Source organism: Monodelphis domestica, chromosome 2, assembly GCF_027887165.1.
Source record: "Monodelphis domestica isolate mMonDom1 chromosome 2, mMonDom1.pri, whole genome shotgun sequence".
NCBI lineage: Eukaryota > Metazoa > Chordata > Mammalia > Didelphimorphia > Didelphidae > Monodelphis > Monodelphis domestica.
The window spans coordinates 11,626,172-11,653,673 of record NC_077228.1 but is presented as its reverse complement, the minus strand read 5'-3'; the positions used below and the strand labels follow the sequence as shown (position 1 = coordinate 11,653,673).

At 41.2% G+C, this 27,502-nt stretch overlaps 1 protein-coding gene across 1 annotated transcript in view; it reads left to right on the top strand.

The window, feature by feature from the left end:
- DNAJC6 (DnaJ heat shock protein family (Hsp40) member C6) overlaps positions 1 to 27,014 on the top strand; it is a 64,390-nt gene extending 37,376 nt beyond the window's left edge. Inside the window, exons 12-17 of the mRNA XM_056815013.1 lie at positions 8,089 to 8,157; positions 8,989 to 9,123; positions 10,753 to 11,016; positions 14,613 to 14,755; positions 21,110 to 21,286; positions 24,787 to 27,014. Of these exons, the coding sequence (XP_056670991.1) occupies positions 8,089 to 8,157; positions 8,989 to 9,123; positions 10,753 to 11,016; positions 14,613 to 14,755; positions 21,110 to 21,286; positions 24,787 to 24,888 (890 nt within the window). The 3' untranslated portion in view covers positions 24,889 to 27,014. The remainder of the gene's footprint in view (positions 1 to 8,088; positions 8,158 to 8,988; positions 9,124 to 10,752; positions 11,017 to 14,612; positions 14,756 to 21,109; positions 21,287 to 24,786) is intronic.
- The last annotated feature ends 488 nt before the right edge of the window (positions 27,015 to 27,502 follow it).

Below are 27,502 nucleotides of genomic sequence, written 5' to 3'. Positions count from 1 at the left end.
GTTTTTAAACTGGTCGATCAGTATCTTTACTGAAATTAATTATAATTATATTGTATAAATTATAACAATTAATAATAAATTATTAAATCCAATTAATTAAACTTATTGATCAGAGCACTCAGTCATGAGTATCAGTGCCTGCATTCCTCCACCACATTGGCTCTCTTGGCACGCACCCATGTATGGACATGTTGTCTCCCCTGGCCATACTGTAAGCTCCTTGAGAGCAGATGCTGTTCTCTTTTCATCCCCAGTACCTAGCATGGTACCTGGCTCATAATAACGGCTTAATAAATGCTCGTTAATGATGTGGACATGATGGAGGTGAATAAAAGATGTGGCTGGTTTTTTGGGACTTCCGGTCAAGATGGCGGCGTAGAAGCATCGAAAGTTCAGACCTCGGAAACCCTTCCTCACCGATCTCAAACAGAGTGCTCCTAGGACACCGAAATTCAAGCTGAACAACAGGATAGACCTGGGGAACCCTCCTCCTGGACCTGGATCAAAAGGTACAGCACCCCAAAAACCAGAACCCTAGATCACTCGGATCTAAGGGGTAGGCAGAAGGAAGGTCCCAGGACCCCCCCCCCCCAACCCAGAGTGCTGAGCCCATGGCAGCAGCGGGAACCTCAGGGCTCTGAGGACTCACCTTGAAAGCAACCTGAGCCAGTCTCTGGGGCGCCCAACACAGACGGCAGGGAAACATAGAGAGAAGGAGGAAGCCTGTAGCCCCCTGGCTGGGTCCTTCCATCTGAGTCTCAAGGGAGGTCCCAGCTTTGGGGCACCAGCTGAACCCAATACCATCAGGAGCCCTCAGAGCTACTGAAAGGACAGAAAACTCAGGGCTGGCAAAGGGGTTGCTCCAAAGAGCCTATCTTGAAAGTAACCCCGGGCCAGTCTCCGGGCATTCAACACAGACTGTGGAGGAGGAGGTTGTGTTTTTTTTTCTTCCTCTTTTTGGCTCTGGGATCATTCAGCCAACACCACCTGAACCTAATCCCATCAGGAGCCCTCAGAGCTTCTGAAAGAACAAAAACTTCAGTGCTGGTGAAGGGCTTACCTTGAAAACAACCGGGGCCAGTCTTCAGGCATTCAACACAGATTGTGGAGGAGGAGGTTTTTTGCTTCAGGGCTCATTCGGCCCAAACCAGGTGAACCTAATCCCATCAGGAACCCTCAGAGCCCAGGGAGGCCATGCACCTCCCCCCTTACAGAGCAGGGTCTTCTGAAAAAACATAAACCTAGAGGCGAAGTCAAGATGGCAGCCTAGAAGGAGCATAGACTTGGCAGCCTGGCCAGAGCTTTGGAGATCCTCCATATTTGCTCCAGCCGTCCAAGAAGTTTAAAACTCAGAGTAAACCCAGCCCAACTAAGCTGAACTCAATCCCATCAAAAGTCTCCAGAACACAGGGAAGCCCAGGCTCCCCATCCATCCTCATTGACTGCTGGACTTTAAGCCAATCAAAAGCCTCCCTCCAGAGGACAGGAAAGCTCAAACCCCCAACAATCCTCCCCCAGAGATTACACCAAGAGATCTTCTGTTAAAGCTCCAAGAGGGGAGACCGATAGAAGTCCCCAAAAACCAAAAAAAATGAGAGGAACAAGAGCACAGACAAATATGGGGAGTAAAGAAGGGGTGAATTTGAACAAACAACAGAAACAGAAGAAAGAAACTACAATAGACAGCTACTACTCAGCAAATGGAACAGAGGGGGAGAGATCAGCAAACGATAAACCGGAAATCCCAGCGAATTGGATACAGGCTCTGGAAGAACTCAAAACACAACTAAGAGAGGCTGAAGACAATTGGGAAAAGAACTTAAAAATTAAGATAAGTCATCTGGAAACAGAGGCACTTGAACTAAAACAAGAAAATAGTGTCCTGAAAGCCAAAATCATCTAGCTGGAAAATGAGGCAAAGGAGATGAAAGATGAGGCAAAGGAGATGAAAGAACGAGGTAAAGAGGATGAAAGACGATCTTCAAAGAAAATCAGACCAGAAGGAAAAAGATGACCAAAAAGCCAGAGATGAAATGCAATCTTTAAGAACCAGAGTAAAACAACTAGAATCAAGTGACCTCACAAGGCAGCAGGACACTATAAAACAAAACAAAAAGAATGAAAAAATTGAGGAAAATGTGAAGCATCTCATTCACAAAACAGACGATTTAGAAAATCGTTCAAGAAGAGACAATTTAAGAATAATTGGACTACCAGAAGACCACGACAAAAGAAAAAGCCTGGACATAATACTAGAGGAAATTATCCAGGAAAACTGTCCTGAGATCCTAGAACAAGAGGGGAAAGTGGAGACTGGAAATCCACAGATCACCCCCTGTATTTAATCCCCAACTGACAACACCAAGAAATGTTATAGCCAAATTCAAAAACAATCAGATGAAAGAACAGATATTATAAGCTTCCAAGAAGAAGCCATTCAGATACCATGGAAACACAGTGAGGATAACACAGGATCTATCTGCATCCACACTGAAGGACCGAAAGGCATGGAATACGATATTCTGGAAAGCAGGGGAAATAGGTCTACAGCCAAGAATAAAATACCCATCAAAACTGACTATATTCTTACAGGGGAAAGTATGGTCATTTAACACAACAGAAGAGTTCCAAGCATTCATAAATAAAAGACCAGACCTGAACAGAAAATTTGAAGTCCAACCACAGAACTCAAGAGAATCATCAAAAGGTAATTAAAAAAGAGGGGAAAAAACAACAACAATAACAAAAAATATTTTTTAAGAGACTCAATAAGTTAAAATGATATGTATCCCTATAAGAAAAGAGGTCATTGGCAACTCTTAAAAACTGTTTCTATCACCTGAGCAGCTAGAAGAACTACACTCAGAGGAAACAGTGACAAACTGTATAGGATGAAAGGACAAGACATAAATAGGTATATAGATATATGCATGCATAAATACATATACACATGTATGTATATATATATATATATACATATATATATATACATGACTAAAGCTAAAAAAGAAAAGAGGTTATGACCAAAAGGAATGGGAAAAGAAACAAATGGGGGTAAATTTATATGTCACAAAGAAGCTCATGGCGGGGAGAACATTGATACACTGGAAGGGTAAAGAGGTTGGAGATAGGAAATACTCAACTCTTACGTACTTTGAAACTGACCCAAAGAGGGAAGAACAATCCAATCCATTGGGGAGAGAATAGATTTGCGCCCTATAGGGGAGTAGAAGGGTAAAAAACAGACTGGTCGGGAGGGAAGCAGTATAAAGGAGGGAGAGGGTGGGGAGGAAATTTTAAAAAGACTACAGGGGAAAATAAGGGAGGGAATAAGAAGAGAGGGGGGTAGAAAGGGAAGTACAAGGGGGACTGATTTAAAGTAAATCACTGGACTAAAAGGTAGAGCTGAAGAAGAAAGGTTAGAATTAGGGAAGGATATCAAAACTCCAGGGAGTCCACAAGTGACAGTCATAACTTTGAACGTGAATGGGATGAACTCACCCATAAAACATAGACAAATAGCAGAATGGATTAGAATCCAAAACCCTACCATATGTTATCTTCAAGAAACACACATGAGGTGGGTTGACACCCACAAGGTCAGAATTAAAGGGTGGAGTAAGACCTTCTGGGCCTCAACTGACAGAAAGAAGGCAGGAGTGGCAATCATGATATCTGATAAAGCTAAAGCAAAAATAGACCTGATCAAAAGGGATAGGGAAGGTAATTATATTTTGTTAAAAAGGACTTTAGATAATGAGGAAATATCACTAATCAACATGTATGCACCAAATAATATAGCACCCAAATTTCTAATGGAGAAACTAGGAGAATTGAAGGAAGAAATAGACAGTAAAACCATATTAGTGGGAGACTTGAACCAACCATTATCAAATTTCGATAAATCAAATCAAAAGATAAATAAGAAAGAGGTAAAAGAAGTGAATGAAATCTTAGAAAAATTAGAATTAATAGACACATGGAGAAAATAAATAGGGATAAAAAGGAATACACCTTCTTCTCAGCACCACATGGCACATTCACAAAGATTGACCATACATTAGGTCACAGAAACATGGCACACAAATGCAGAAAAGCAGAAATAATAAATGCAGCCTTTTCAGACCACAAGGCAATAAAATAATAATCAGTAATGGTACATGGAAAACCAAATCAAAAACTAATTGGAAATTAAACAATATGATACTCCAAAATCATTTAGTTAGAAAAGAAATCATAGAAACAATTAATAATTTCATCGAGGAAAATGACAATGGTGAGACATCCTTTCAAACCTTTTGGTATGCAGCCAAAGTGGTAATCAGAGGTAAATTCATATCCCTGAGTGCATATATTAACAAACTAGGGAGAGCAGAGATCAATCAATTGGAAATGCAAATAAAAAAACTCAAAAGCGATCAAATTAAAACCCCCCAGCAGAAAACCAAACTAGAAATCCTAAAAATTAAGGGAGAAATTAATAAAATTGAAAGTGATAGAACTATTGATTTAATAAATAAGACAAGAAGCTGGTACTTTGAAGAAAAAAACAAAATAGACAAAGTACTGGTCAATCTAATTAAAAAAAGGAAGGAAGAAAAGCAAATTAACAGCATCAAAGATGAAAAGGGGGACATCACCTCTGATGAAGAGGAAATTAAGGCAATCATTAGAAATTACTTTGCCCAATTATATGTCAATAAATACACCAATTTAAGTGATATGGATGAATATATACAAAAATACAAACTGCCTAGAACTAACAGAAAAAGAAATAGAATTCTTAAATAATCTCATATCAGAAAATGAAATCCAACAGGCCATCAAAGAACTTCCCAAGAAAAAATCCCCAGGGCCTGATGGATTCACCAGTGAATTCTATCAAACAATCAGAGAACAGTTAATCCCAACACTATACAAACTATTTGACATAATAAGCAAAGAGGGAGTTCTATCAAACTCCTTTTATGACACAAACATGGTACTGATTCCAAAACCAGGCAGGTCAAAAACAGAGAAAGATTCTCCCTACTGAATATAGATGCAAAAATCTTAAATAGGATACTAGCAAAAAGACTCCAGCAAGTGATCAGAAGGGTCATCCACCATGATCAAGTAGGATTTATACCAGGGATGCAGGGCTGGTTTAATATTAGGAAAACCATCCACATAATTGACCACATCAACAAGCAAACCAACAAGAATCACATGATTATTTCAATAGACGCAGAAAAAGCCTTTGACAAAATACAACACCCATTCCTATTAAAAACACTAGAAAGCATAGGAATAGAAAGGTCATTCCTAAAAATAATAAACAGTATATATCTAAAACTATCAGCTAACATCATCTGCAATGGGGATAAACTAGATGCATTCCCAATAAGATCAGGAGTGAAACAAGGATGCCCATTATCACCTCTACTATTTGACATTGTACTAGAAACACTAGCAATAGCAATTAGAGAAGAAAAAGAAATTGAAGGCATCAAAATAGGCAAGGAGGAGACCAAGTTATCACTCTTTGCAGATGACATGATGGTCTACTTAAAGAATCCTAGAGATTCAACCAAAAGCTAATTGCAATAATCAACAACTTTAGCAAAGTTGCAGGATACAAAATAAACCCACATAAGTCATCAGCATTTCTATATATCTCCAACACAGCTCAGCAGCAAAAACTAGAAAGAGAAATCCCATTCAAAATCATCTTAGACAAAATAAAATACTTAGGAATCTATCTCCCGAGACAAACACAGGAACTATATGAACACAACTACAAAACACTCCACACAACTAAAACTAGAATTGAGCAATTGGAAAAATATTAATTGTTCATGGATAGGATGAGCCAATATAGTAAAAATAACCATCCTACCCAAACTTATCTATCTATTTAGTGCCATACCCATAGAACTTCCAAAAAATTTCTTTACTGATTTAGAAAAAAACCATAACAAAGTTCATTTGGAAGAACAAAGGATCAAGGAAATCCAGGGATACAATGAAAAAAATACAAAGAAGAGGTCCTTGCAGTCCCAGATCTCAAACTATATTACAAAGCAGCAGTCATCAAAACAATTTGGTACTGGCTAAGAGACAGAAAGGAGGATCAGTGGAATAGACTTGGGGCAAGTGACCTCAGCAAGACAATATATGATAAACCCAAAGATCCCAGCTTTTGAGTCAAAAATCCACTATTCGATAAAAACTGCTGGGAAAATTGGAAGACAGTGTGGGAGAGATTAGGTTTGGATCAACACCTCACACTCCACACCAAGATAAACTCAGAATGGGTGAATGACTTGAACATAAAGAAGGAAACTATAAGTAAATTAGGTGAACAAAGAATAGTATACATGTCAGACCTTTGGGAAGGGAAAGACTTTAAAACCAAGCAAGACATAGAAAGAATCACAAAATGTAAAAGAAATAATTTCGACTACATCAAATTAAAAAGCTTTTGTACAAACAAAACAAATATAACTAAAATCAGAAGGGAAGCAACAAATTGGGGAAAAATCTTCATAAAAACCTCTGACAAAGGTTTAATTATTCAAATTTATAAAGAGCTAAATCAATTGTACAAAAAACCAAGCCGTTCTCCAATTGATAAATGGGCAAGGGACATGGATAGGCAGTTTTCAGATAAAGAAATCAAAACTATTAATAAGCACATGAAGAAGTGTTCTAAATCTCTTATAATCAGAGATGCAATTCAAAACAACTCTGAGGTATCACCTCACACCTAGCAGATTGGCTAACATGACAGCAAAGGAAAGTAATGAATGCTGGAGGGGATGTGGCAAAGTAGGGACATTAATGCATTGCTGGTGGAGTTGTGAACTGATCCAACCATTCTGGAGGGCAATTTGGAACTATGCACAAAGGGCACTAAAAGGCTGTCTACCCTTTGATCCAGCCATAGCACTGCTGGGTCTGTACCCCAAAGAGATAATGGAGAAAAAGACTTGTACAAGAACATTCATAGCTGCGCTCTTTGTGGTGGCCAAAAATTGGAAAACGAGGGGATGCCCTTCCATTGGGGAATGGCTGAACACATTGTGGTATATGTTGGTGATGGAATACTATTGTGCTAAAAGGAATAATAAAGTGGAGGAATTCCATGGAGATGGGAATGACCTCCAGGAAGTGATGCAGAGTGAGAGGAGCAGAACCAGGAGAACATTGTACACAGAGACTAATACACTGTGGTATAATCGAACGGAATGGACTTCTGCATTAGTGGCGGTGTAATGCCCCTGAACAATCTGCAGGGATCTAGGAGAAAAAACATCATTCATAAACAGAGGATAAACTGTGGGAGTAGAAACACCAAGGAAAAGCAACTGCCTGACTACAGCGGTTGAGGGGACATGACTGAGGAGAGACTCTAAACGAACACTCTAATGCAAATATTAACAACATGGCAATGGGTTCAAATCACGAACACATGTGATACCCAGTGGAATCATGCGTCGGCTACGTGGGGTGGGGGGGAGGAAAAGAAAATGATCTTTGTCATCAATGAATAATGCATGGAAATGATCAAATAAAATATTATAACATTTAAAAAAAGAGAAATGTGGCCATGTTTATTTATATTAAACTTGAGGAGGATCTTGGTGGGATGGAGATGAAACAAATCTTTGAAGGTCCCTTTGGTCTCCAAGGCTTAGCTTTTCTTATTACCTGCTTATCAGTCAAGCATTTATTAAGTACCAGAAGCTTCAGACCCAAAAGCAAATAATGAACCCCCTTTGCTTGGTAAGGACAAATTCTACTAGTAGAGATAATATGTATTTAGAGAAATATCCCTAGAGCAAATACAAGATGAAAGCTAAGTCATTTGTGAGTGTATAGTTGGAAAATCTTGAGCCCCAGGACTACATTCCCCAGAATTCCTTTTGCATTTCCCAGCATCCTTTTTCCTTCCTTTACCTGCCTCTTTCTGTGATTGTTTAGGAGTCCCAGAAAGTTAACTTTACAAAAGGAATTCTGTGAATCGGTCACTTTCCAATTCTTACGCTGGTTCCTAGACGTTTAAGCTTTTCCACTAATGATCTGTCCCGTTCTTCCCTTTGGCAGCTTCCAGCACGCCCACCGTTTCCATCCAGCCAGATGTTTCGGGAGGTTGGGACTGGCCCAGTAAGCCAGGTAATCATCCCCACATTGGTTGTTCAGGTGCCTTGTTTCATTTTTAAGATGTTCAAAACCCAGTGCAAGCGCTTGCAGTATGTCTAAGTTGATCCTTTTAGGTTATGCTGAGTTTTCTGCAGGGCATACAAAGCTGAGATCAGTCATTCACCCAACGAATGATGGTCAGGATGGATCCAGGATGTTCAGATGAATCCCCTTAGGAGATGTGTAACAGGACCAGAGGCCGAGTCTTGCGTTTGGGTTCCCTAAACCACCTGCCCAAGCACAGGATGGGGGAATTGTGGTTAGACAATAGTCCAAGGGATGGATTGTGATAAACTCTACATGAGTCAACACATGATGGAGCTCAGAAAGGAAAGATAACTAGGCAAAAGCATGGGGAGTGCCACATCCCAGAGTACGAGGGTTGTCATCTTCTGGCGTCCTGAAGAGTTCATCTTATTTACTTCTGCTGTGGCATATTTGGAAGCTTGTTGAATTGGGTCATGCCAGCTGGCATGGGGAGAGCCCTGGAGATTAAGACCCGACTGAAGAGATCAGGCACGTTTAGAGCAGAGACGCCCGGAGGGCAACACGGCAATAAATCCCATCCTCCTCCACCAAGCCAGAAAGCCAGAGAGGCGATTTCTGCACTCACTTAGGAGAACAGCGCGCAGTGTTTGCTCAGTAACCTTGTACAGGGCACTGAATCTTGGTTTTGATTCTCCTGAGACCTTTTTGCCGAGAACTAACCCCAGAGACAGAGGCACTCAGACAGTGATGGGGCTTGAGATGGCGAGCCGTGAATATTGGATGGTTATTGGCTGGTGTCTCTCTTTTCTTCTCTAGGTGGTTTTGGAATGGGAAGCAAGTCTGCTGCCACCAGCCCCACGGGATCCATGCACAACACCCCCACGCATCACAGCAAACCGCAGTCTCTGGACCCATTTGCTGACCTTGGCGCCCTTGGGGCCAACTTAGCAGGTTAAGGTCAAAATAGTCACTTATTATGGATGAAAATCTTCAATTTTGCATAGGATAGGCTGTTATTTATTGTGTGAGACCAGTAATTTGCCATGCCTGAGGCCAATCAAGAGAGATTACAAGATAACCTCTAGCCACTCATTCACTTGCTCATGGGAAATCATAGTTTATTTAAGAAATTACTATTATGATTCCTTCATGTTGGGTGGGGTTTGCTTTCTATCCTTTAACTTCTATCTTAGAATAGATAGTAAGTAGCTGTTCTAGGACAGAAGAGTGGTAATGGCTAGGCAACTGGGGCTAAGGGACTTGACCAGGGTCATGCAGCTAGGAAGCGTCTGAGGTCAAATTTGAACCCAGCTCCTCTAGACTCCAGACCTGGCACTCTTCTTTATGCTACCTAGCTGCCCCTACCTTTATTCCTTCTTGAGAAAGACTAGACTAATCCATGTTTTTCAGGTCTGTAATTTGTGTTATTTGCAGCCAAGGTTAACTTCTTTCAAAGGTACCTATCCAATGATTTGTTGGGATACACTATGCTTTAACTCTGTAAAAGCCTTTGGAAGGAGCAAGTAGGGACTAGATCTGTGATCTCATTGGTATTTGGAGCTTCTGGATGAGGAAGCTCCTTCTCCCAAAGCAGGTTGATTCCTACTCTGCAACTCTTTGAGAACTGGATAGAGCCCTCAGAGTTTAAGTGACTTGCCCAAGATCACACAACCCTTCCTGGATTTGAGACTGGCTCTATCCATTGTGTTATGGTGCCTGTCTTAGGTTTGAAGGAGGGGTAAGGAAAAGCAAGCAGCCATCTGCCACACCTGAAAAATGCTTAGTTTCATGAGAACTTGCTGGGTGTATGACAAGAACGCATTTCCCATCATTCTGATTACTTTTATGATAAAATGAAAATAGAAGTAACAGGCTCTCTACAGTATTGGGGATGGGTGGATCTGTCAACAGGGAGTCAAGAGATCTGGGTTCAAATTTCACCTTTACTATTAACAGACTACTTTCATGTTTCCTCTTTCTGTATTTCAATTTGTTCATTTTAAAAATTAGGGATTAGATTAGAAGATTTTAAATGTTTACTGACACAATTAGTACTTGATCAAGAATTGATGGCCCAGTTCTTGATTAATAAGATCTTATTAAAGGGACAGCTAGGTGGTACAGTGGATAGAGTGCCAGGTCCGGAGTTGGAAGCTCCTGGGTTCAATTCTGACCCTAGACACTTCCTAGCAATGTGACCCTGGGAAAGTCACTTAACCTTGTTTACTCAGTTTCCTCATCCATAAAATGAGCCGGAGAAGGACATAGCAAGACACTTAGTATTTTTGCCAAGAGAACCCCAAATAGGATTACAAAAAGTCAGACATAACTGAAATGACTCAACAATGATCCAAAATTCCCTCTAAATCTCTAATTTTAGGATTAGCTAGAATAACCAAAGTTTTAGCAGGACACATGAACAAATTAGGATATTGGGAAATGTCCTAGCTTTTTTCAGTTGGACCTTTTTGTAACCAAGGTAACATTCACTGAATTGATGACATGATTCCTGTGAAGATGTGAGCTGCAAAAAATAGCTAAGAGATGGCCAAAAATACGTGCTTTTTCCTTTCATTGCAGGTAGTTCTGCATTTGCTAGCAAGCCCACCACACCAACCGGGTTAGGGGGAGGATTCCCTCCACTTAGCTCGCCACAGAAGCCATCTCCCCAGCCAATGGGTGGGGGATGGCAACAGGGGTCTGGCTACTCATGGCAGCAAACTCAATCCAAGTCACAGACCAGCATGCCCCACGCCTCTCCCCAGAACAGACCGAACTACAACGTCAGCTTCTCGTCAATGCCAAGTGGTCAGAATGACCGTGGAAAAGGACCTTCCAATTTGGGTAATGCCATTCAATTTGAGCGTGAAGGTGTTGTGTTCTGGTGTTCAGAGTGAATGTGTGTGGAAGTTGGATGGGGGAAGAAGGGACAGAAGAGAGAAAGGAGAGAGTATTAAAGTGAGAAATGGCGGGAAACTGAGAAGAAAATTCACTTAATTTCTGAGTTTTTAAGGGTAACAAGTATTTTTTTTGAAAGAGGGAATAGTGAGGAGGCTGGGAACTTCAGTCACTGTTCTGATCTTCATTTGTTTCTAAATTAAAAGCATGTGGATATCCTCTATTGTGGCAGTTTTTATCACCAGATATTGTGGTCTGTTGGTTACCTTTGGAAGATAGATCAGGCAGTTGAACACATATAAACTAGACCAGTCGCCATTGTTCTAAGATGGTCCAGTCCAGGAACTCGAGTGAAGTCCCAATGAAGTAGGAAAGAAGCAGGGGGGGGGGCATTGAGGTAGCGCCATCATTTGGTAGATTGCATGCTGAACTTGGAATCAGGAAGACAGAATTCCAATCTGGAAAATCAGGGTAGAAATACCATTTTCACCTACCTCACAGGGTTAAGTTTTTATCTCTTGTTTCGAGGTATAAATTCTCTTCATATCTTTCTTCCATAGCACTCATTTGACTTGTAAAATTAATAATAGCTCTGAAACCCCACCCCCAAATATCTGTAACTCTTCCAAGAAGTCTTGTTGGACTTGTGTCCAAGCTACTTTTTTCTTTTAGACTTTGCTTATAGACATTTGCGAGTCATTCTCTTCTTCTGAGTTTGTGTTTCAAGCTTTTTGTCATAATAGCTCTATGGTGGAATTCTTCTTTTATTTATGAATTCTTCCACCCTTTTTCTTAACTTTGGATATTATGTTAGTGCTGGACTCTGGGCCCTTAAGGGAAAAATGTCTGGCCTAAGCCCCTGTCCTCTTAAATTCTTCTGCTGCTTTCATAGTTCAAATTGGAGTCCTGTAGACTTTCAGGGTTTCCAAAGTGATGTAGTCCTGATGAAGTCAGGTCATTGCCCTCCTGGTTTGAGTTCTGCAAGTTCCTGACCCAGATTTGGGTCTGTTGGCTTGTGCATGGTTGGTCATTTCAGTAGACTGCTTCTGGACTTGGCCATTATTATGCTGGAAGGTTCTGCCATTTAAGAGTGACAAAACTGGAGACTAAAAGACCACCTCTGCTTCTGAGACCAGAGTCATCTAGCCACTGCCTTTTTCTGGAACTTGATCCTTGTGTAGAATGCAGGGTCTCACTAAGTAACTGTTCCTCTGAGACCACTCCTCTCTCCACTGAATCTATGACCCAGAACTGGGTAATGTGCAACAAAGATGTCGGCACTTGTTCCTGCACTCTGCATTAAGCCAGGGATCTCCTGGGATTTCTTCCTGTCCCCTACCTCCAGTCTCAGTTCTTTTTCAATCCTGGGACACTGGAATGCTCTGCACAGATTTCTAAACAGAACTCATTCCCAGGACCTGCAAACTTGTCTGTTTCCTTAAGCTTCTCTGGGCTGGGAAAAAAAACAACCAAAAACCAACCCTGGCTTTTTCTTGGGTTTCCACAGTAGAATTTGATCTGGTGCATTTTTGAGATCTTTGTGGAGCAGGTTTGGAAGATGATCTAAGCTATACCTCTTCCTTTTCTCTGCCATTTTGACTTGCCCAGTTAACTGCTTGTAAGCTGGCTCCTGTCTCTAACATTTGACCAAAATTTCTCTCTCAAAGCTGCTAAATCATCTCTTAACAACTAATTTGGATGGCCCTTTTTCTGTCCCCATCCACTTTGATTCCTTTAGTACTTTCAAATTAATGGCTACACTCTCTTCCCTTGGCCTTAACATTAGAATTGAATAAATCAAAGCTAATAACACCATGAGGCATCCAAAAATATTAAAATAAAGGAAAAAGACTGAAAAATAGAAAATATAAGATTTATTGAGGAGGAAGAATTTCACAATCACTGGACTACCTGGAAAACATGACCAAAAATAATCCTAAACATCAGCCTTGAAGAAGACATAATAGAAAACTGCCTAGATCTCTTAGAATCAGAGGATAAAATAGAAATTGAAAGGATCCGCCATTACCTAAAATCTAGAACTCCTAAAAGAAAAAAACACTGCAAGCAGTCAAAAGAAGAAATGCCAAGGAGCCAGTCAGGAACACACAAGATTTAGTAGGCATCACTCTAAAGGAGAGAAGAACCTGGGGATATGAAATTTTAGAAGACAAAAGATCTAGGCTGACAACCAAGAGTAAGTTACCCAGCAAAAGTAAATATAATCCTATAGGGGAAAAAGAAGATTTTTTAGTGAAATAGAGAATTTCCAAACATTTCAGATGAGAAGTGAATAGGTGATATGGAAGAAGAGGCAATGAATACAGAGGACTCTTTCTTGGAGCTTGGCTTTCTATAAGGAGAGAAGAAATGTAGACATTATCTTGAGGGAGCAAGAGGGTCAAGTGACAGATTTTTAATGTTTTTGGGAAACCTGAGCATGTTCAGAGGTAGCAGAAAAACCTGTATTTAGGGTGAAGTTGATGTTGTAGAGAGAATAATTGTTCAAAGGGGGCAAGTCAAGTCAGCAATTACTTACTAAGTACTAAGCCTACATTTGTAGGCACTGTGCTATGTGCTAGGGGTACAAAGAAAGGCAAAAAAAAATCCTCTGCTGTGAAGGAGTTCATAATCTACTGAGGGAGAAAAACTTGTTTGTTTTTTTTAAACAATGTAGGCAGAAAATAAGACACATATAGGATAAATTGGAGATAATTATAGAGAGAAGACATTGGGAAGTCCCCAGAGAAGATAAGGGGGAACGTAACCAAAGGTACAGCAGAAAGGTTGTGCTTCAGCAGAAGAACCATATTTTCCTCTGAGCCTAGAGCCAAAATGGGAGAGAGTTGGGATGATGAAGGGTATTTTTGATGAATGAGGAAGAGATGAAGAGGAAGCTCACAATGAATAATCTGTATTTATAGATTTTTTTTAAAAATTAAAGTAGGAGGTACTGTTTTCTGTTAAGGACAATGTAGGGGCTACCCAAGAGTAGGGCTGGAGGAGAGGAGAGAAGATTTGAACTAATTATTGGAGAGTGATAGGAAGTCAGTCTTCTCTCTTTCTTCTACCTCCTCTCCTCTCTTTTCATCTGTCCCCTTCTTTCCACACTTTCCCTTTTTCTCCATCTTTCATCCCCTTTCTTAGCCTCTTTCTCTCTTCTCTCCTCTCCCTCTATTCCTTTCTTTTTCTATCTGTTTATCTATTCTCCTTACCATTTCTCTTCCTCTCCTTCTCCCAACTCACCGCCTTTCTCCTCCCTTAGTTTATTTATACAGTATATTTCATTGTAAAGTGACATCATCATGCTAGATAATCTCAAAGGTTCTTTGTTGGCTCCATGATTCTGAGTCATGAAATTAAGATACAATGGCAACCATGTCTTTGTGGAGCGAGGCCAAGTCATTTTCTACTTCATACAATGCATGTCTAGAGGCCTGATGAAGAAAGTATTCTATGTGAAGGTCTATGTGTTTCTTAGTGGTGGGGAAGAAGGATTATGGATATGGGGATAGTTTAATTATTGCTTTCTTATTTTATAGAGGGGAAATCAAAAACAGCTGATTTTGAAGACCTTCTGTCTGGTCAAGGCTTCAATGCTCACAAAGATAAAAAGGGACCCAGAACAATAGCTGAAATGAGAAAGGAAGAAATGGCAAAAGAAATGGACCCTGAGAAACTGAAGGTAAGAAAAGAGCTAGAAATAACTGGCTGGTCAGGTCCCACCAAACATATATCCATCCTGCCTAGATGGTATGAGTTAGTAAAAGCATTAATTAGATTTGGAGATACAAGGGACTGAGTGCAAGGCTCAGTTGTTTGAATGGGATAGGGCACTGGAGTTGTTACTTGTATCACTTCCCTTTCGTACCTCCTATGCCCTTTCCCTCTTTGAACCAATTTCGAGAGTGAGGTTCAAGCATTTCACACCCCCATATCCCCCTCCTAAGAGAGAATCTCCTCCATTCTACCTCTCCCTTCCCCTCGCTCCCATTGCATCCTTCTTTCTCACTTCTTCATTTTTTTGAGATTATCTCAATATAATTAACTTATGTCTCTGCCCTTTGTCATTGTAGACTGCTTCTGTCTTAATAATCATAGAGTTCTCCAGTGGAATTGCACATTGGTATTGCAGGGAGGTGGGAGGAGGGGAGAAAAAGAACATGAATCAGATAACCATGGAAAAATATTCTTAATTAATCAATTAAATAAAATTTTAAAAGAAATAGATTATAAACCAAAAAATAATTATACAGTTCTTAGGAATTACATTTATTATCTTTCCATTTAGGAATATAAACAGTTTTATTTTATTGGATCTTTTATAATTTCTCTCTCATATTTACTTTTTTTTTTTGGCTCTCTCCAGTCTTTTGTTTGAATGTAAAATTTCCTATTCAGCTCTTGTCTTTTTATCAGGGATGCTTGAAAGTCCTCTATGTCATTAAATATCCATCTCTTCCCTCCCCCCCACCGGCCCTAAGGATTATACTCATTAGGTTTACTCAAAGGTCAGTTTTTGGTTGGTGAATTCTTTCAATTTATATTTTACCCTCTACATCTAAAATATTGGATCAGTTTTCCTAAATAATTTTATTTGAAAAAACCTTATCTTCCATCTTAGAATTAATACTGTGTATTGGTTCCAAGGAAAAAGAGCCTTAAGGACTAGGCAATGAGGGTTAAGTGACTTGCCCAGGGGCACACAGCTAGGAAGTGTCTGAGGCCAGATCTGAACCCTGGACCTCTGTTCTCTAGGCCTGGCTCTCAATCCACTAAGTCACCTACTTGCCCTAGGCCAGTAGTTTTTCCAATGAGATATTTCCCATTTTCTGCCATTTTAAAGTTCTTTTCACTTTTTGATTGTTGCTTGATGTCCCATGGAGATATTAGCTTCCAGTCGCCCAGTTCCAAATTTTAAGAAATTATTTTCTTCAGAGAGTTTTTGTACTTTATTTTTTTAAATTATTTTTTTAAACACTTGCCTTCCATCTTGGAATCAATACTGTGTATTGGTTCCAAGGCAGAAGAGTGATAAGCGCTAGGCAATGGGGGTCAAGTGACTTGCCCAGGGTCACAAGCTGGGAAGTGTCTGAGGCCAGATTTGAACCTAGGACCTCCCTTCTCTAGGTCTGGCTCTCAATCTACTGAGCTACCCAGCTGCCCCCCTGTACTTTATTTTCTATTTGGCCAATTTTACTTTTTATTTTCTTCAGTGAATTTGTGTTTCTTTTGTCATTAGGAAAAATATTTTCTTCATTATTTTTTGTGCCTCTTTTACCAAGCTGTTCATTCTCTTTTCACAATTATCTTGCATTACTTTTATTTTTTTCCCCAGTTTTTTTCTCTACCATTCTTATCTCTTTCTTTAACTCTCTCAGAAATTCTTGTTGGACTTACATCCAGTCAGCATTTTTCTTTGAGGCTTTGGTTGTGGCTATTTTCACATTGTTGTCTTCTTCTGAGTTTGGGTCCCTTGTCTTCCTGGCCACCACAATAGTTTTTTATGGCTAAGTTCTTTTTTTATTGTTTGCTCATTTTTTCCATCCTATATCTTGACTTTGATTGTTACATTAAATTTGGGTTCTGTGCACCTGGGAGTGGGTAGGATCTGTCACAAACTTTGGGCTTTTCCAAGCTATTATTTTCAGTTAGTTCTAGAGGTCTATAAGTTTTTGGTGTTTCCAAGGTGGTGTGATACTGGAAGAAGTGTGGTTACTGCTCTCCTTGTATGCACTCTGGTCTTTACCCAGGAAGGGCCCCTGTTCACCTGTAGTTGCTAGTACTCCTCCCTACATTGGAACTTCAGTTAGGATCCCTGATTCCTTGTGACAGTTACCCAGGGTTCTTCTCTGCCTTGGAACTGGGACTCCAAACCATATATGGGCAATAGAGATACCAATCAGTGCCAGCTGCACCCAGTGCCAGCGAATGGATCCCTTGTAATCTCTTTCTGACCAGTTGTCTGAATCCTTTCCTATTTCTGAATGGAGAGCTCCCCAAAGTGAGTGCTGTAGCAGCAACTGCCCAAGACTGGGCAAGTGTTCCAGGCTGGCTTCCACCTCAGTGTCACAGACTTCTCATGTTGACCTCGTAAGAGAAGCAGAAAAAAGGATGTCCCGTCCTGGCCTTTTGTTGGCTCTGATGTTCCAAAATGCTAAATGAAAAGTCAGGTTGTTTGGAGGGGAATTAGGGGAGACTCCAGTGGGGTGGCTGCCTCTCATCTGCCATTGGCTCATTGTTTTAAACAAACGGACATCTCATGCACTTACCTGTGGCCAGATTCTGAAGTCCCCTGGCTATACAGGTCTTACCTTCTCACTTCCAGACTTCTTGCAGGGTGTGATGAGAGGTGACAGCTCAGTCTTGAGGTTCAAGCAGGAGAATTGCCTGGGGACACTGCTTGGATTGCAGACTCTCAGCTCAGTTGTCAAACACGCCAGGAGTATAATCTCCCCTTGACGGTGAAGAAATTGAAGACCTGGGAAGATGAAATGATTGGGAGGGCGACACTGTGAAGAAGTGACAGGCATCTTGCGCCTCTAGGGCACTTCAGGCCTGAGAAAATGATTTGGTTATGACACAAATAGTGATTACAGGATGCAAACAGCCACTTAGTTCTCCTTTGCTCTGCAATTTCACCTGTGCAAACTCTGATGTCTTTGCATCAAAGAGGAATTGGCATCGGTTTCCTGGGTGGAAGGAGGGGGGCAGAACTGGGATCATATGAGGAGGATCCTCAGACCCTCAGTGGGTGTGTCTGGATGTTCCACTCCATGACTGAGACCACAACCCATCCAAAGGAATTCTCATCTATATCTTTCCATAAATCTCTACGGAGGTGGGAGTCCATCCAATATACTGGGGACCTCCTTTATTCTATTTCTTTAAAAAAAGTTTAGAATCTTTACCTTCCATCTTGGAATTAATACTAGGGATTGGTTCCAGAGAAGAAGAGTGGTATGGGCTAGACAATAAGGGATTAGTGACTTGTCCAGGGTCATCCAGCTAGGAAATGTCCAAGTTCAGATTTGAACACAGGACCTTCTATCTATAGACTTGGCTTTGTATCCACTGAGCCACTTAGCTGCTCCTCACTCTATTTTTTGCTATGAGGAGGATATGAGTGCTGGCCAGGTAGATCCTCAAGCCCACCATATGGCTACTCTATCTTTTTTTTTTCAGGCATCCATTTCTCTTTATCCCTTATGCCACTTCCACATGGTTCTTTATTTATCAGATAGTGTAGCCAGCTGGGACCCTCCATGAGCCGCCCCTTGTCCTCTAAGAGGTCTGACTCATTTTTAGTTTCTTGGAGACTGTTGGGCTCCATGACTCACATCCAAACAGCAGGATTAATGATGTCTCAGTATTGAGAAGGGGGTGTCTTTGTTCCCAGAGTGGAATGAGCTATATAAGTGGGGTAGTGCATCCCTCTGCCCTCTTCCAAGAAAGACTGGATGACCACTTGTGAGATGTTGTAATGGGGGACAGATTGGACTTGATGACCACTAAAGTCCCTTCTTGGTCTGAGATTCTATGACATGCTTTATAGCTTTTAGATGCTGATTGTAACAGCATCTACTGGTAATAACACTGCTCTGGAGCCAGAGGATCTGGGTTGAAATCCAACCTCTATCACTTATTAGGATGACTTTAGCCAAGTCACTTGACCTCTTGAAGCTTCAGTTTCTTCAATGATGAAATGAGAGGAGTTGCAGCTAGTTGACACAGAGGATAAAGCTCCAAACCTAGAGTCAAGATGATCTAAGTTCAAATCCAGCCTCAGACACATAATAGTTGTGTGACCCTGGTCAAGTTACTTAACCCCATTTGCCTCAGTTTCCTCCTTTCCTAGCTGGAGAAGAAAATGCTAAACCACTCTGGTATCTTTGCCAAGAAAACTCCAGAGTCACAAGGAGTCATACATGACTAAATCAGCTGAATAACAAGGCCCATTCAAGCCCTTGGTCCAGTATCCTGTGATGATTCTCTGATTTGGAAACTCGTGACTGTGTGCTCTTGGTCAAGTCCTTTAATGTCCCTGGGCTTCAGTTTCTTCTTCTATAAAATAAGAGGGTTAGACTTCCTAGCCAGTGAGGTCCCTTTTTGCCCTGGGTTCATGATCATGGTCTTCAGATGATTTCATGCCTTGGGCTCCCCAGTTTTCATTTTGTGAATTGTGTCTTTACTGATTGACTCTCTGCACAGAACCTTTCTCCCCACTAGTTTCATTAAAGAACGGATTTCTGTAATGGAAGCTTTTCTTTGTATTTCAAAATTCAGATTTCATATGTTGAGAACAGCTATTTTAAATTATTAACAGGCATTTTAATAATATCTTCAAAGTTTATAATTTGATTTACATACATAGAATAATAGCTTGGTGTAGCATCTGGATGGGTGATTGATAGAAGCTATGGGTGTGAATCCTGCTCCTTTCCTTACTAAATATAGAACTAACACTAAGAAAGACATTTAATTCTCTGAGCCTGTTTACTTATCTGGAAAATGGGACTGTTCATTTCTATAACACACTCTTTGCAAGTCAGCCCATTCCCTTATATGTGTTATTTCCCCTATTAGAGTATAAGCTCCCTGAGGGCCTCAATGGTTTCGCTTTTTATTTCTTTGTTCTTATTGTTTCTGGAATGAACTATAAACTCCTCAGTTGGGTTCCTACCTCTGTTTCCAATCTCATTCATCTCATGGGATTCTTCATAGGATCCTTTAGTCCTAGATTTAGTTTCCTATCACTGGAAGCTGACTTACAAAAGATCTTCTGAAGCCATTGAGTTCAACTCCCTCATTTTACAAAAGAGGAAACTGAGACTTCAAGAGATTGATTATGTCAATTCCCTAGGCTCACACCCCCAGTAAATGCCTAAGGTGGGATTTGAACCTGGGTTCTCCAGCCTCCAAGTCCATTGTTCTATTTATAGATGAAATAGAATATTTAAAATGCTTTGCAAACTTAAAAACTCAATAGTGCCATATCATATTTTCTAATTTGGGCCTCACAGACTTTTTTTTTAACCCTTACTTCCTGTCTTAGTATTAATACTGTGTATTGGGCAGAAGAGTGGTAAGGGCTAGGCAAGGGGGGTTAAGTGACCTGCCCAAGGTCACACAGCCTCATAGACTTCTGAAGCAGGGACTCAGTGCTTAGTTAAATCTATGATATATTTAGGAAGTTCCTTCTAATAACACAGATTGCAGCCTATCTCAGTCTGACTATCCTGGGCAATTCTTGTTCAAGTAGTATGATTCCATTTATAAAGATGAGAAAACTGAGGGTTGGAGGGGTTAACTGACTTGCCTACCATAAATGGCAGAACTGGAATTTTGATTGTATAAATGGAGATTTTGAACCCTTGGACTTCATCTCCCAGAAGTCCCTTAGTATTTCCCAAAATTCCCTTTAATCTCTCCTGCGCCTCCATGTTTGCATGATTACATTTTTTTAATAAGTTCTGTAGCTCCTCCCTCTTCTCGCGGGACCAGGATGGGTTCACTTAGTTCTTTTATTTTAGTTATTATTAATAAAACTTTATAAAAAATAATACTTAATTATTGGATACTAATTTTTTTATTAAAACTCTTACCTTCTGTCTTGGAGTCAATACTGTGTATTGGCTCCAAGGCAGAAGAGTGGTCAGGGCTAGGCAAGGGGGGGGGATCAAGTGACTTGCCCAGGGTGACATAGCTGGGAAGTATCTGAGGCCAGATTTGAACTTAGGACCTCCCATCTCTAGGCCTGGCTCTTAATCCACTGAGCTACCCAGATGCCCCCTGGATACTAATTTAAAAACCCAAATGATGTAGGTTTTCCTGACATCGAATCCACTGTCGTGTCTGCCATGATTTCCCAAGGATGTACGAAGTCCACAGGCCGCTGAGTTCTGCTCTCTTACAGCAGTGCCATGTGCTTAATCACGTCCTATTGGACCCTGACCCTCAGCTGCCTCCCTGGCAGGAGAAGGCTCTTTGTCATTGCAAGGATGATGCAAGGCACCAAATTCTGCTTCTTCATTTCCAGATCCTGGAATGGATTGAAGGGAAGGAGAGGAACATCAGGGCCCTGCTCTCCACCATGCATACAGTGCTGTGGGCAGGAGAGACCAAGTGGAAGCCGGTGGGCATGGCTGACCTCGTCACCCCTGAGCAGGTGAAGAAGGTTTACCGGCGGGCCGTGCTCGTGGTCCATCCAGACAAAGTGAGTAGAATGGGAGGAAGCTGGCTAAAGGTCACCCATGTTCTCCGGGGAATGTCCCCACTTTCTGGCTTGCTTTGCACTCTTGCATTTTTGCCATCATAAGCGTGGAATGGGCATGTCCTAGGCCACAGGCTGCCTCATCATCTCTACCCTGCAAATTTTAGTGAATGAATGTATGAATCCATGACTGAATGAATACAGAGATAAATAAACGGATGAATCACAAATCACTTATTAAGGGCTCACTATAGTGCCAAGCACGTTAGATAGTTTTACAATATATTTATAATATTTATTTATTTATTTAATATTCTATTATCTTTACAATCATAAAACAGTCCCTTCCTTCACAGACCTTCCTTATAATATAATAAGGGAGACACACATATAGAGGAGAGGGTCAGTTGGGATACAGTGGTCCATATCTTCAACTGAGGTCACATGAGCCCCAGGGAAGGAGCTCCAGAACTGAAAGGGTTAAACCTTCTATAATGGGGTCTTTAGTCTAGACCAAGGAATGAAGGCTCTGTGGTCTCATCTGTGCCATAGTTGTTTAAGGGGTTAACATAGTGCCTAGCACATAGTAGGTACTAATAAATGCTTGTTCCCTCCCCTTTCCCCATTTCCCCCAGCACCTAGGACCTTGCATATGTTTTGTACATGTTTATCTGTGTATGTGTTGTCTTTTCCAGTAGAATGCAAGCTGCTTGAGGGCAGGGGTTGTATCATTTTGTCTTTGTATCCCCAGGTGGGGTTGGGGGCTTATCAGTGCTTTTGATCAATTGATTGAGTTCCCCAAACTGCAGTGAATACATAGAGTCAAATGAATAACTTCTAAAGCAACTTTTATCAAGTTAACAAATATTTTTCAGACACCTACTATGTGCAAACCATTATGCTAGGGACTGGGGGCCCAAAGTCAAACCCAAAGGGCCCTCTCTCTCCAGGAGCTCACCAATGTCGACTTCTCCTTGATCTCTACACATTTGCATGTTGGCAGCTGTGTTGTTCAGCTATAGGAGTTGGCAGTGGACTCTAGATTTCACTGATAGTCCAGAACTTCTGGGGGAGGAAGCTTGCTCTAGAAATGGAGGGATGCATCTTGGAGTCTTAGTTGCTTGGAACACTTCTGAGCACTCTAAGGAACTCAGAGGCAGGTCGTACCTCTCTTCATGTTTAACAGGAGAGAAAACATCACGAACCACTTGACTGTAGCAAGAATAACAGACTGGAATGAGCCACATTTCTATCTTAAATAGCATCAGCTACATAAATAGCTACAAAATGGCAGCAGCATGGTTAAAGTAATACCCAAGGAGCAGGGCTTGTAAGGCATATATTTGAGGGCTTGTTTTTTTTTCCCATCATGCCTCTTCTAGGAACTGATTCTCAACAGATGGGCCAATAAGAAGCAACTTCATTCACTTAACTCAAAGAGATGAAAAAGTAATGATAATGATAGCAATAATAATGCAGTTATTGATTTATATTTGGTATTCCATTTGATTCCTGAAGGCACCCTATGAAGTAAGTGCCATTGTTTATGGATTATTTTTCAGATAAGATGCACCAAGCCTGAAAGAGGGGAAGGAATTTGTTCAGCATCACAGAGCTAGTATGAAGCTGGATTTGAACTCAAGTCTTTCTGACCCCTCCAATTTCAGGCTTAATCCACTTCCTGCCTGTATGCCTTCAGGCTAAAAGCCTGACTACCAGCTACTGTTTGTAGCACCTAGTTGGTAAGGACAACTAGATGCTACTAGGAAGTAGTATAATGTGATAGAAGGAGAACCTTGGAGTCAGGAAAACCAGGGTCTGAGTCTTGCCTCATGATAATCCAACAACTCATCATGAAAAATTGAGAATGTTCTTTAAAAAAGAGAATGTGGGAATTTGAAGACATGGGAGATCAGGGAAAAAGAAGATACCATCTGGTCTTTGTGCATAGCCATTTATTAAGTAATCTACCAATCAAAGAACATTTATTAAGTATGTATTATTAACTGGGTGACTCAGTGGATTGAGAGTCAGGCCTAGAGATGGGAAGTCCTAGGTTCAAATCTGGCCTTGGACTCTTCCTAGCTGTATGACCTTGGGCAAGTCACTTAATCCTATTGTCTAGCCCTTTCTGTTCTTCTGCTTTGGAACCAACAAAGTATTAATTCTAAAATGGAAGGTATCCTTTGTTTGGTTTTGTATTGTATGCCAAGCACTGGTGATAAAAAGGAAAGAAAGGAACCCAGATTAGTCCCTGCCCTCAGGGAGTTGCCACACTGTTTTCCAAATATCAAAATGAGGATTTGGTGGGGCTGCTCAGAGGTCTCTATTGAGAAATTAAATTTGCCTTCTTGCCTGTAATGGGGAGACCAGGGCTTTGGGGCTAGTTCCCCAAAACTTCAAGGGTACTGATCACACTGCTAGCCCGATGGTGGCCTACCAACGATTGGAGTGCCCAGTTGGTAAGAATAATTAGTGACAATAAGAAGGTGCCAAAGAAGTATGACAGCATCGATGCAGAGTCTCAAAGTCAGGAAAACCTAGTTCTGAGTTCTGCCTTCGATATTTGTTGTCTTTCTAAGCCTTGGCAAATCACCACGTGTCTCAGTGTTCCGGGCGATTGATTCCGCATTGGGAGAATGCATTTGCTTGCTGGGTGATGAAATCCCAGCGAGAAAACAAACTTTGACAAAACAGAAAGTATCGAGTGGCATCTTCCTCTCCCTGCTGGCTGCTCCCAAGTCAGATGCCTCTCATCCGCCCGCACCCTACTCCCTGGCTTCTCCAGCATCCCGCCCCATTCTCACAGCCTCCCCAGGACAAACAACACCCTTCTGATGTCCTGGGGACTCCATTCTCCTCACACACAAACCCTGTGACCTGACTACTTTTATTATTGCTTGCACCCCTCTCAGGAAGAGGGTAAGCTCCCTGAAGGCAGGGACCCTTTGGTTTTCCTCTTTGTATCTCCAGAGCCCAGCATAATTCCTGACACACTCTATGGGCTTAATTGCCCCAGTACAAAGGTTGCTAGTTATAGCTCTAAACTTATCATTGTCCTTTCCATTATTCCCTATCGTTGGGAATTCTTCTGAGGGCTCCAGATTTAGAGTTAGAGACTATTATCATCATCAATAATAATGTCGACATTTCTAAAGGTTACAAAGTACTTCATCTGATTCTCACAACAACCCTGTGAAACCGATACTTTTATTGTCCCCATTTTACAAATGAGGAAATTGAGATTGAGAGATTATATCATTTTATCCGTCATCCAGCTACTATGGGAAGCAGGATTTGAACCCAGATCTTCTGGACTCCAACATCCATCTCTGTATCTGCTAAGCTAACTAGCTGCCTTGCAAAGGATAAAGGTTCAGTGGCTCAGTCTGGCAGCTTTCCTTCATTCAAAGTCCCCTTGTTGTAAGCACGTTTTTTTCCCAGAAACTGAATTGTTATCCATGGTTTGTAATGCACCGTCTCCTTCTCTTTTTTCCTTCCAGGCTACGGGGCAGCCATACGAACAATACGCGAAGATGATCTTCATGGAGCTGAATGACGCCTGGTCTGAATTTGAAAATCAAGGCCAAAAGCCCTTGTATTAACCTGTTCTTTCCTCTGTCTCCGCTACAGACCTAGGCTAATGCTTCTTTCTCTTGTCCCGACGGAGATTTTCACAGATGAACCCAAATGAGACACCCCTCAAGAGCAAACAATTAAATTTTCTGCCTGTCCGGTCCCTGATGAATAAAGAATTCTGGATGTTTTCACCAGAAACCTTCCAGAATGTGACCCGACAATTATACGCCACGGCCCCAAGGAATCTGCGGCAATATGTACCAAACAGATCGTTTGAATGTCTTGGGATTGGGGGAGTGGGCAGGAGAGATGGTGTACACTGGATCAGAGGTGACCTTCATCTCCTTGCCCAAGAAGGGGTAGAATTTTTGTTCTTTAGGAAAAAGGGAGGGAAACATTTCAGGTAAGGAAATCACCCTGATGGAAACCGGGAAGTTCTTTTAGGTGTTGGTTTTCTCCATGTCACCAGATCAGACAGATTTGAGCAGAACCAAACCATTTGGATATGTACTTCTGCCTAAAGCATCATTCTATACTGTTATTTTGGTTCATCAGCCATTTGGAAAGAGTGGGACTCCATTAGGCTGTCCATTGATTATAACGTGATTTGGCTTGATCAGTTCAAGGGGAGTCCTCAGCTCCATTTCTATTTTTCAAGCTATGGTTAATAATCTTTTGGAAACCCACCATTGAGTAGTTTTGTGCCAGATGGAAGGGAATCTTTTTTTCCTTTAATTCGTATCCCAGAGGGGTAGATTGCCCCATGATTTTTTTCCTAGTCCCAAGTGTTGTCCTTGTCTAGAAGCAGGTTCTGAAGGAGTTGGCATTATCAGAATTTGCACTCAGAAGAAACTCTGCCTTCCTGAGGATCTAGGAAGCAAAGAATTGGAAGGGTTGGTACTTAGAAAACTGCAAGTTTGCTCCCATACCAAGTCAAATGATTTGCCAATGTTTCCTTGCCTGTTATTCACCTGGGGAAGTCTGGGACCCCGTCCTGGACAGCTCCTTCCAGAAGGCTAATTGGTTTGAAAGGAGCAGAAACATTCACCTCCTTGCAGATGGTCCAGGGAAAAAGAGAAGCTGCTTAGCCCTTCTCCAAGGTGGAATTCAGCCCACAGTGGGGCTTCTCACACCTATCCTGGCTCAACCCAATCTCACCTCCTCTTTCTTTACTTCATTCATTCAGTAGGTCCAACAGACAGACAGATAAGAAGATTTCGGGGCTCATTCTTTAGAGAAAATTCCATATCAAAAACCATGGTGATATCAAGTTGGTGTTTTTAAAGACAATCATTTCTTTTCCCATTTTAATTTCCTTATGGCACTGAAAATACTGAAAAAGCAGCATGTCAAAATACATCCTGTTTGGTAGGGCACCGTTCCTCCTCCTGCTCCTCTTCATCACTGGGTCCTCCCCTCTCCCCTTTCTGGTTGTATAGGGTCCATATTTATTTACTGCCATTTACCGATGATGTGAATCTTGCAAATGATGTTCTTCCCCCTTCCCTTCTATACAAACATAAAGCATTTGAGGTAACCATAACCAACTGGATGTTATTTATTAACCAGTTCAGAAACAATGTTTTGGTCCAGTCTGTGCTTGTCCTCTTTGACTCTGGAATGTGAGCCTCCATGGTCCTGTGACTTGTTTTGTTCTCATCCTCATCTTGTAGATATTGTGTGACCGACGCCTATATAATACTACTATTAATAAAAGAAAAAGGATCTCCTGTGGATGTAATGTACATTTTGAAATGATAGAAGTCTATTAGCTTTGTATCATGTTTGGGCTAACCCATCGGTGTTCATGGCTCCCAGCATCATTACCTTTATGTCCTCAGCAAAGAGAGAGAGGCTCTTTCCTGACCTGAACCATTTGGGTTCCCCGCCATGTTTGCTTTCTGGATGCATTAATTCTGGACCCCCGGCTGATCTCGTAACTCTTAACTTATACGGAACAAGAGGTTTTTGCATTCCTTTGACATATTTGGTAGCGACAGCTTGCTGATGTTCAGGTCAATTGTTCACTTAGGAAAAAAATATTGTAATATATATTTTTTTGTAAATATACTCTACACAATGAAATGTGTGATTGGTCTCAGACATTTGTAATATATATATATTAAAAAGCTCAAACAGTATTTGTTATAAACTTAAGGTATGTTTTGTGCTTGTGGAGGTGAAGGGATCAAAGCTAGTTAGGGCTGGTGACTGGAGCTCCCACTGGAAGGGACTGGGGGAGGAGGTAACCTTCCATGGAATCCTTGAATTTACCTTCCAGCCAGGACAGACACATATACTAGGTAAATTTTCCATTGGTCCATCAATGAGCATTTAACAAATGCAATCTCTATATTAGGCACTGTGCCAAAAGCTGGGTATATAAAGAAAAGGCAAAACCAGTGCCTACAGCATTGGTGAAATATTGGCACATGTGCCAAACCAGCACCAGGAAAGCTGCTCCATTCCTCCTCTTCCCAGCATCTGAGGACTTTTTTTTTTTTTTTGCATGTCCTGCCCTACTGTCCAGCCACCCAAAATGAGCACTTCCTCCCTCTGATCTCTAGGGTAATACAGGGGACTCACAGGCAGCTTGAAGTTGCATTTTGGGCATTAGAACTTGAAAACCTTCATCAATGC